The sequence below is a fragment of the Phoca vitulina genome, unplaced genomic scaffold (assembly GCF_004348235.1).
Source record: "Phoca vitulina isolate PV1807 unplaced genomic scaffold, GSC_HSeal_1.0 scaffold7, whole genome shotgun sequence".
In the NCBI taxonomy this organism is placed as follows: Eukaryota; Metazoa; Chordata; class Mammalia; order Carnivora; family Phocidae; genus Phoca; species Phoca vitulina.
In genome coordinates, this window is record NW_022589710.1 from 66935223 (window position 1) to 66945392 (window position 10170).

Sequence of the window (10170 nt, forward strand, 5' to 3'; positions counted from 1 at the left end):
AGCACCAGGTACGTCTGCTCAGACAGGCCCACCACGTGTCCTCCACTGGGCTGGCTCTGATTCCCTCCAGGAACAAGAGGCAAGCCACACACCATCCCTGCCCTCAGAGAATGTCCGATTTTGTGGGAAAGCAGAGCTGGTAACAGCCACTTTCATTATAATGTGGGAACAATGGTAACTATGGAAATACCCTTCCAAAGAAAGCTTCCCAGAGAGGTCACCTGAGCAGCTTTGGAAGACGAGTGAAGTTGGAGGAGGTAGGAAAGGACGTTTTGGGCAGAGGAAAAGGAACAGTCTGGAAACGAGGTTTGAGCTAGCACGGTGCACATGTCTGCAGGTGGTGTGAAGGCTAGAAAAAGAGGCCGCAGGGTCAGGAACGCCTTGCGAGGATGGTCGGTCCCAAGGCTCCCGGAGCCCCTGAGAAGTTTGCAGCAAGGGAGCGATGTGCGCCCATCTGCAGGTTAGAAGGGGGACTGGCAGCGGGTGGAGCGGCTGGTTGGCTAATGCGTAGGTGACAGAGGGCCACAGCCTACTCGAGGACGGCAGGAGCAGGAACGGAGAGAAGTTGGTTTTGAAAAATATCTGCATCAACTCATTAGGAGCTGGTGGCTACACATGGGGGATGAGGGAGAGGGAGGAGTCCAAGATGAATTCCCAAATTCGGGCCTGAGCAAGGGGTGTGCTGGCGAGAGGAAAGTGCCGGAGGGCAGGGCTGGTGCAGACGGAGACACGGGGCAGCAGGCAGGGTGTCCCAGGGGCCACGGGCCACGGAGTCTGGAACAGTGGGGCGACGGCGCTCTGGGGTGAATCCAGGATAGACGCGGAGCTGAGTACAGCCAGCACGCAGGGGTCGGTGCGCGGGGGGCCGTCGGGAGCCACACGTGGGAATCTGGTGACCCAGGGGAGCACGCAGAACCAGGACAGCGGCAGGAGGAAGAGAAGTCATGAGCGAGAAGATGGAGACCAAGCAGAGGGCGAGGACGGCCACCGTGGGGGGTCCGGGGACACAGCAACCGCTGGTGCCGGGGCAAGAGCAGGTGAGGGGGCGAGGTCAGCAAGCCTTCCTCCGTTTGGCCGGCGATGGGGCGGCCGGTAGACTGCCGGGAGCCACGGACCAAGTCAAGGCTGGAAAGGCAGATGGGCTCGGGACACCTAGCCGGGAGCAGAAGGAGAGAGGCAATGGCTAGAGAGAGCCTCGTTTTTATTTATTATTTATTTATTTCAAAATATTTTATTTATTTATTTGACAGAGACACAGCGAAAGAGGGAACACAAGCAGGGGGAGTGGGAGAGGGAGAAGCAGGCTTCCCGCTGAGCACGGAGCCTGATGATGATGCGGGGCTCGATCCCAGGACCCTGGGACCACGACCTGAGCGAAGGCAGACACCCAACGACTGAGCCACCCAGGCGCCCTGAGAAAGCCTCGTTTTTAAAGACCAGGAGAGATGCAATCCAATGAGAAGAGTCCGGAGTGAAGACAGCAGTGGCAGAGGGGCCTGGGGGAGCGGGGGCGGGGAGCAGAGCACAGGTGGAGCAGGGGGCTCAGCCAGCAGTGCTGCAGGGTCGAAGGGTGGAGGGGGCCGGCCTGCAGGGGAGGCGGCTACAAGAGGACAGCTGGCACCTGGACAAACCAATCTGGATCCCTCCAATTTTCCTCCAGTAGGAGGCTATGGGGGGGGGAATGGACACAAGCACATTTCTTAAGGACTTTGAGGAAAGTAATTTAGAGAATTTGCTGAACACAGTGATGGAGGGAGGTGGAGTTAGGACAAGCAAGAAGACTTGTCAAGTGACATTAAATGCACAGCTGAGGCCGGACACCGTAAGTTACGGCAAAAGTCTACCTACGTTGAGTGGTGTTCCCTCCAGCAGGCCCCAGGATTCCAGAAGTATAGAGACAAGAGTGGGTTGATCCAAGGGTTGAAGTTTTATCAGACAGGACGGGATGCTGAAGATGCTGGTAATTAGCCACGGATTTCCAGTCTGGGAAAGAAAGGAGGGATCAGAAAATGCAAGGTCTGAGGCTGAAGTAAACGGTCAATGGGAGAGAAGGGGGAGTCGGAAAGGACAGGGCATCGGGGGTTTGAGATTCCAGACGTGGTGCTGCTCTTCGGCACGACAAGGATCGGGATATGGCAGCTGAAGGGGGGGAATGAGGTAATGGAATTGCAGAGGCCAAAATACAGACCCGAGTGCCGGTGACTCAAGTCAGCTAAGGGCTGGCGTGGCTTGGGTTCGAGAGGAAGAGTGTAGATTAAGCGCCAGATCATCAATGAACACAGGAGCAGGTGAGGAGATCGTAGAGAGTGGTGTCTGGAACGGCATTAGCCTCATAGCATGTCAGGGCAAGCACTGCCTTTGGAAGGATTTGGTCAAGACATCAACTAGGAAAAGATGCAGGTGATCCATGACTGCGTTCTTGCCACAAGGACAATGCCATTTGAACAGAACAGTGCAAGGACACTCCCAACCCATTCCTCGGGTAGTATTAGGATGGCACGGTGTAGAGAGGATAGTCCTTCCGGCCTACCCCCATCCTTTAAATCCCAAGTTCAAAACTGTTCGTGACCAAAGGGAGGAAAGAACCATGCACCAAAGTGTGCCAAGGAAGTCAGGTGGTTAACTCTACACGAGAATGTGGTTCCCTGGCACACGGAGGAGAGACCAACAGCCTCCCTCTTCCCTGACCCCACCTCAGGTTGCTGTTTCTGTGGCAGCTGCTGAACCCCACCATCACAACGCCCCGCTAAGTCCCCTTGGGTTTACCACCCCTCCCCCCAACCAGGCAAAGCACCCGTGTCACAAGAAAAGTGAGCAGTAAGGTACCAGCAGCTGGGTCGCAGTATAGACCCTTCCAAAGGGAGCTCCAATGTAGAGAAACAGTTCTGATTGACTCGGAAAACACAAAAGCAAGCTGTTTATTCTACTTTTAATAGACAGTAATCCATCTAGCTCACAGAGATTAAATACTTACCACAGATATGGCAAATCTCTTTAAAAAAAAAAAGTCTGGCTAGTGTGTGATTTTTCATCTAGTTTAAGAAACCAAGGGAGCGCTGGGTCCTGTCTATAAGCCTCAGCCGTAAAGCCAGCCGTGCCTGAATGCAAAGCACAAGCCCGCGAAGTCCGACGAGTGGCAGGAGCTGGCTCAATCTAGGAAGGACAAGGGGAGGAAGAAAATATAACTGGTCCTGAAGAGCACAAGCACCCTACACACCCCAGCTGGGCATGTTACTCACCATGACCATGTACTCCCATAACGCCCGAAGACTGGCATTATTAGGCCTGTTCATAGCTCCGGAAATGGAGGGTTTATAGGTTACGAGCCTTTGCTGATGTTACACGGATAATAAACGGCACCATGGGGACCCAGACCGAAGCTTTGGTGACTCGTCTGCCCTTCCCACCCATGGGTTTTGCATTTGGTCTATCTTGCAAGGCCTGGAATTCCAAACGATTTCCGCTCTTAATCCCCAAGTTCAACTGTGAATTCTGAATGGGGAATGGCTTATAAAAAACAACAAGACAAAAGAGGACATGCTGTTAGGAACTAAGTATGAGTGAGAAAACCGTAGCCAACCCCAACAGCACTTCCAGTGGATGAATCTGTTAATTTGAATTTCCAAGGCTAAAAATGAGCCTTATGGGCTTGCCCCAATATTTACAAATTTGTCACTGATTTATTTTATCTACTCCTTCGTCACATAGAAATTAACATAAAAGACAAAAAGGCTGGTATGCAGCCAAGTGCTGGGCCAGGCACTTTCTGGTTCCTTCAGTCTGTGAGTCCCAGCCGAGCTGTCCCTTACTCAGGAAGGCCTTTACCTGACAGTGTCACCACCTCTCCTCTTCTTCCTAGGACTTCACAAAACCAGAATCATGGCACATATCTGTAAGCCACCCGTTCACGACCTATCCTCTCCAGATCGCAGGCTCCATGAACACAAGTGTGTCATCCTGCTCACGGCTGTGTCCTCGGGGCACTCGGCAAGGGGAATGACCAGCCAGACTCACCGAACTCCCCAGGTCACTCCTTTTTACAGAGAAAACCCATCAGGGAGGCTGGTATCCCCCCCACTCTCAGCAAGGCCCACCTAACTCCCCAGTTCTTGTAAGCTGTTCCGTTCCACCACACTAACCTGCCTCACGCACCCAAATGCAGCGCCTATGCTGTGAAAGTTACCAAGGACTAAGAGAGAAATGCCTCCTCATTCTGTTCAGGTGCATACACTGCATGTGCCTGGCTGGGCAGGTGGGAGGAGTAACTGCAACGCAAAGAAGTCGATTTAGCCTCTCTTTGAAGGGCCATTCGACCAGCAAAGTAGAGGACAGCTAGGCTAATTTATTTTATTTTTTTAAAGATTTTATTTATTTATTTGACAGAGAGAGACAGCGAGAGAGGGAACACAAGCAAGGGGAGTGGGAGAGGGAGAAGCAGGCTTCCCGGTGGTGCAGGGAGCCCGATGTGGGGCTCGATCCCAGAGCCCTGGGATCACGACCTGAGCCGAAGGCAGACGCTTAACGACTGAGCCACCCAGGCGCCCCACAGCTAGGCTAATTTATTACTGAAGGCTACAACTCTCCTTAGAGTTATGGGTAGTAACCAGATCCATTCACTGAAATAACCCACTTGACCTCAGGAAGAGAATTTGCCGAAGATCTTATAAAAGGACATAAAATGTTACATAAATGTTAGCTTAAGAGACACGTTCTGGGCGCCTGGGTGGCTCAGTTGGTTGAGCGACTGCCTTCGGCTCAGGTCATGATCCTGGAGTCCCGGGATCGAGTCCCACATCGGGCTCCCTGCTCAGCAGGGAGTCTGCTTCTCCCTCTGACCCTCCACCCTCTCATGTGCTCTCTCTCTCAAATAAATAAATAAAATCCTAAAAAAAAAAAAAAAAAAGAGACACGTCCTTACGGTATCTTACCACAATGAAACTCCAAATCTAACATACGCATCATGGAGAGAGGAGTATCCTTTTAATAGCCCAGATTTCACAGATCCCACAACCGAGAAGAACTACAGTTTAGATGATTAAGACAACAGGTAAACACCTATACTATTTCATTTGACCTGTATTAATACAAACTAGGCATAACTAATTTAGATGAACAAGCAGGAAATTTCAACCTCATTTTCCCAAAGATTTTATTGGAAACTCAGCATGGACCTAAATTGGAACAGCATTCAAGCTCCCCCCCATCCCACCCCAAAATGCAGATCCTAGCTCTACCAGACCCGGCAACGTGACCTTGTGACTTTGAGTGGCTCCCTCAGCTGCTTTCCCTGGGGGCAAAATGCAAAAAATTGCCCACAGCTCTAACATTCTTCATCCTGCCACTCAAGCAGAAAGCACTAACTACCTACTGGAGATAACCTTGCAAGGAATAAACATTAGAACTAACCAAAAGCAATTTCATTTCACAAAGAAGCTACATTCATTTGTGGTAAGGGAAATTATTCAGCGTCATGAGTTCATTACCTGAATCATTCCCAATCTGTCAGAGATACACATAAGGTACAATGAGATCTAACAGCTAGCCTCCTTATAATCCATAAATAAGACATCGTCTGAAAAGGGGAGAAATACCAGCATCTGCTAACTCACATCCTTTATTCTTCCGCTCACTCCTGAACTTCGCCCTCTCCACGTGTGTCCCTAAACCACGCACTCTTTAATAAAAACTGAGTTTGAGCATTTAATGGAGGTTTTGGGAAAGAAACCACTAGGAAAATGAGGGAGGCAGGAGACTTCAAGAGTTGTGGCCAACAGTCCACATCTTTGTCCTGCTACCATCCTGATCAAGTGGCCAAGGGGCACATTCCATGTACGGTATCTGTCACCACATCTCAGCCATTAGTGAGCTCGGACTTCTCTCCTGCTCTGAGAAAACTTTGCATGACTTTTAGGATTCTTCCGATATTCTGGTTTTTTCCGCAGTTGTTGACATTCATCTCTGTGGTAGCCTGGAAGCCTTGTGCAAAGTCAGAGCCTTTGAGACACCTGAAATGGTCAAACGCTATCACACACAACTCCTGTCATGGTACTTTCAACTTCATTTTTTGATGAATCAAAAAAAGCAAACAATCATTCCATGTGCAAGGCACTCAGCTGTAGATGGACACAGCCATGATCTTTGCCCTCATAGTTAGAAGGGTAAAAGCACCCAAACGCTGGTGTAAGAAATACCAGCTTAAATAAATGTTAATTGTTTGTCCTATTAAAAACGGACTCCAGACATTCAGAGGGAACGCTCATTGGCTGAATGGGCTCATTCTGCCCAAACCGAAGAGTAAAAGCAGTAAAATTATCCCTACTTTTAGAGTCCCAAGGCTCTGAAGTGGCAATTTAACCTGTCTTTTTAAATTGATTTTCACCTTTAGTAGCAAGTGCAAGCAGGCTAGAGCCAATGCAGCGCACCATCTTTGCACATCTAGTCACACCATCCTTCATAGCTAAAGAGCTGAAGGTAAGAATACCTCCCACCACAGAAAACTCAAGGCCTATGTTAACAGGTCACCTGCTCTGGGGCAAGTTTTGTTGTTTTAGGGAGAGGGAGAGTGTGAGTAGGGGTGGCAAAGGAGGGGGAGACGGAGAGAAAGAATCTCAAGCAAGCAAGCCCAGCGAAGAACCTGACTTGGAGCTCAATCTCACGACCCTGAGCCCAAAATCAAGAGTGGGACGCTTAACTGACTGAGCCACCCAGGCGCCCCTGCTCTGGGGCAAGTTTTAAAAAGCTATTCCTGGAGGGGTGCCTGGGTGGCTGTCGATTAAATGCCTGACTCTTGGTTTCCGCTCAGTGGTGATCTCAGGGTTGGGGGGATGGGGCGTGGAGGAGCCTGCTTGAGATTCTCTCTCCCTCAGCCCCTCCCCGCCCGACACTTGCTCCCTCTCTCTAAAATAAATCCTTAAAAGCTATTCGTGGAGCAGGTGCTGGGACAGCACTTAGGAACATCTTAATGCTGTGTCACACCTGCCACCCTTCCCAGCTTTCTCCACTTGATGGTGAACATCTACAGATCTACCACCTAGGAGCTAGGCTACTTAAGCAGGTACACCCCCACCATTTCTCTTGTATCTGTGGGTAAATATCAACTACTTAGACATTTTCCCGTCAATTACTGGAGAGTGGGGAAAGTGAAATTAAGCCACATAAAAAAATTCTCCCACAACTGGTTTTCACTTGTGAAATATTTATGCACAATTTATAAGCTATGAAGCCAGAAATGACTTATTTCAACAGATTTGACTTTGCCAAACTGTGTGGGTGCAGCACTCCAAGGGGAATTACTCAGGTTTTGAAACTCAAATTCAAAGAGAAAATGATCTAATTTTTCACTCCTTACACTAAAATTCTCAAAAGTCAAGTTAAACGGCATTTAGAAATAAGAACTAAATTGATCAAGTCACTTTTTAATCAGAATGCATCATCTTTTCTCTAACATGTTATGAAAGACACCCGCTTGTTTAGCAAGTTCGACCTAAGATTAATGGATCACAGTCCAGAATAATCATGGGCTTCAACTGCAGGAACACTCTTCCAAGAGCTCAAGGAATTCACACGGCGTTAAACTGGCCAAACGAGTACAACAGAGATAACGCCTTCCCAGAATTTCAGTTTTCCAAGATTTTCTTAAAAACCAGGGAGTCTTTATTTTTATTGCTTTAAACCAACTGTCAGGGGGACCAAAAAGCTGAGTAAGGTCAAATCACCTCGCTGCAACATAGCCAGCTATTCAGATTCGGGAAGGCTTAACTTGCCGTCAATTCGCGCCCGGAAAAATCCGGGCTCTGTTGCAGGGCAGGTGTAATGGAGAACACAGCGGGTACACCGTGGAGCTCTCAAGGATGAGACCAATGCAAAGCCTGGTGGGCACAAGGAGGAGTGTCTACGAAAGTGAGAAATAGGTGAAGACGGTGGTCAAGGGAAACACTGATTGGCTGGAGAGCGAAGAAAGAGAAGCTCCGAAGGAAATTCTAGAAAGCCATAAGGAGCCGAGCCACACGACGAGCGGCAGGCGCCCTGGGGTTCCAAGCTCTACAGGGAAGCGGGCACCCAACGGCCCCGTCTCGGGTTTCCGCGGGTCACAAAAGGATAACGGACATCCTCCCAACGGTGGACCTGGGGGCTCCGCGCGCCGCTTCCGCTCGGCCGCCCCGCCCCGGCCCGGCCGCCCGGCGCGGCCCACCTGAACTCGGCCCCCGGGCCCGCCGCGGCGCGGGGACGGGCGCTCGCGGCGCGATGCGGGCCCGCGGCGGCCCGCGGACATGCTCCTCTGCGGCCCGCCCGCCTTTGTTCGCCTGGCCTTCCACACTCACCGCCGCCATCGCCCGCCCGGAGCCAGGCGCCACGAGCAAACGCCGCCCGACGCGAAAAAGGAGGCACAGGCGTTTCTCGTCAAAGCAGACTTTATTGGGCGCCGGGGCTGCCCCGCGCGGGCCGCCCGCTCCCCCGCGCGGCCCCCGGGCCGATCGCCGGCCGAAACCCCGCGCGCGGCCGGCCCCGCCCTGCCCCGCAGGACCCCTCCCCCGCGGCGCCGGGGGCCGCGCACCGCTCACCGGCTCCCGAGGCGGCGGCTGCAGCGGCGACGCCCCGCTCCCGAGTGTGGCCCGGGCCCGGGGCGGCGGATTTCGCTGCTGTGGCACCGCGGAGGGCGGGAGCCACGCGACTCGCGGCGGCGGCGGCGGCGGCGCGCTGACGTCACGCGCCGCGGCCAGCCAGCGCGCGCGGGGGCCGCCCCGTCGACCCCAATCCGGGAGGAGCCCGGGTGAGTGGGCGGGGCCGCGGTGGCGAACGGGCAGATCGATTGGCAGAGGAGGAGGAGCGAGAGGGCCAGCGGGCGAGTGGGAGCGAGGCGGGGCGGGCCGAGGCCAGCGCGGAAGTCTCGCGAGGCCGAGCCTGAGCGGAGTGTGGCGGCGGCGGCGGCGGCGAGATCTGGGCTCGGGGTGAGGAGTTGGTATTTGTGTGGAAGGAGGCGGAGGCGCAGGAGGAAGGGGGAAGCGGAGCGCCGGCCCGGAGGGCGGGAGGAGGCGCGGCCAGAGCGGGTGGCCGAGGCGCGGCGAGGCGGGGCGCCGGGGCGAGCAGCGGCCGAGCGAGCGCGGGGCGCACCGAGGCGAGGAGGCGGGGAAGCCCGCCGCCGCCGCCGCCGCGCCCGCCCCTTCCCCCCGCCGCCCGCCCCCTCTCCCCCCTCCCGCCCGCCGCCTTCCTCCCTCTGCCTTCCTTCCCCACGGCCGGCCGCCTCCTCGCCCGCCCGCCCGTAGCCCCGGAGCCGAGGCCGCCGCGGCCGTGGCGGCGGAACCCTCAGCCATGGCCTCGGGCGACACCCTCTACATCGCCACGGACGGCTCGGAGATGCCGGCCGAGATCGTGGAGCTGCACGAGATCGAGGTGGAGACCATCCCAGTGGAGACCATCGAGACCACGGTGGTGGGCGAGGAGGAGGAGGAGGACGACGACGACGAGGACGGCGGCGGCGGCGACCACGGCGGCGGGGGCGGCCACGGGCACGCGGGCCACCACCACCACCACCACCACCACCACCCGCCCATGATCGCGCTGCAGCCGCTCGTCACCGACGACCCGACCCAGGTGCACCACCACCAGGAGGTGATCCTGGTGCAGACGCGCGAGGAGGTGGTGGGCGGCGACGACTCGGACGGGCTGCGCGCCGAGGACGGCTTCGAGGACCAGATCCTCATCCCGGTGCCCGCGCCGGCCGGCGGCGACGACGACTACATCGAGCAGACGCTGGTCACCGTGGCGGCGGCCGGCAAGAGCGGCGGCGGCGGCTCGTCGTCGTCGGGCGGCGGCCGCGTCAAGAAGGGCGGCGGCAAGAAGAGCGGCAAGAAGGGCTACCTCGGCGGCGGGGCCGGGGCGGCGGGCGGCGCGGACGCGGGCAACAAGAAGTGGGAGCAGAAGCAGGTGCAGATCAAGACCCTGGAGGGCGAGTTCTCGGTCACCATGTGGTCCTCAGGTGAGCGCCGGCGCGCGCCGGCCCCCGGGATGTTTTTGTTTTGAAGGGAAGCCATGTTTTATGTGTGTGATGGGCGCCGCCATCTTCTTCGCAGGGCAAGTATGGCGGCCCCAAAAGATGGCGGGCCGCGGCGGGGGCGGCGGGCGGCGGGCCGGCGGGCCGAAGATGGCGGCGGGAGGCGCGGCGCCGCCCGC

At 55.2% G+C, this 10170-nt stretch overlaps 1 protein-coding gene and 1 long non-coding RNA gene across 2 annotated transcripts in view; one reads left to right on the plus strand and one right to left on the minus strand.

Moving 5' to 3' along the window:
* Positions 1–921: 921 nt before the first annotated feature.
* Positions 922–4338, minus strand: LOC116633291. Its single transcript, XR_004299605.1, has 3 exons — positions 2975–4338; positions 1849–1983; positions 922–1152 (listed from the first exon to the last, which is right to left on the minus strand). It is a non-coding gene; the product is annotated as an uncharacterized LOC116633291 (long non-coding RNA).
* Positions 4339–9197: 4859 nt separating this feature from the next.
* YY1 (YY1 transcription factor) overlaps positions 9198–10170 on the plus strand; it is a 29435-nt gene continuing 28462 nt past the window's right edge. The window contains exon 1 of the mRNA XM_032405925.1: positions 9198–9976. Within this exon, the coding sequence (XP_032261816.1) occupies positions 9310–9976 (667 nt within the window). The 5' untranslated portion in view covers positions 9198–9309. The remainder of the gene's footprint in view (positions 9977–10170) is intronic.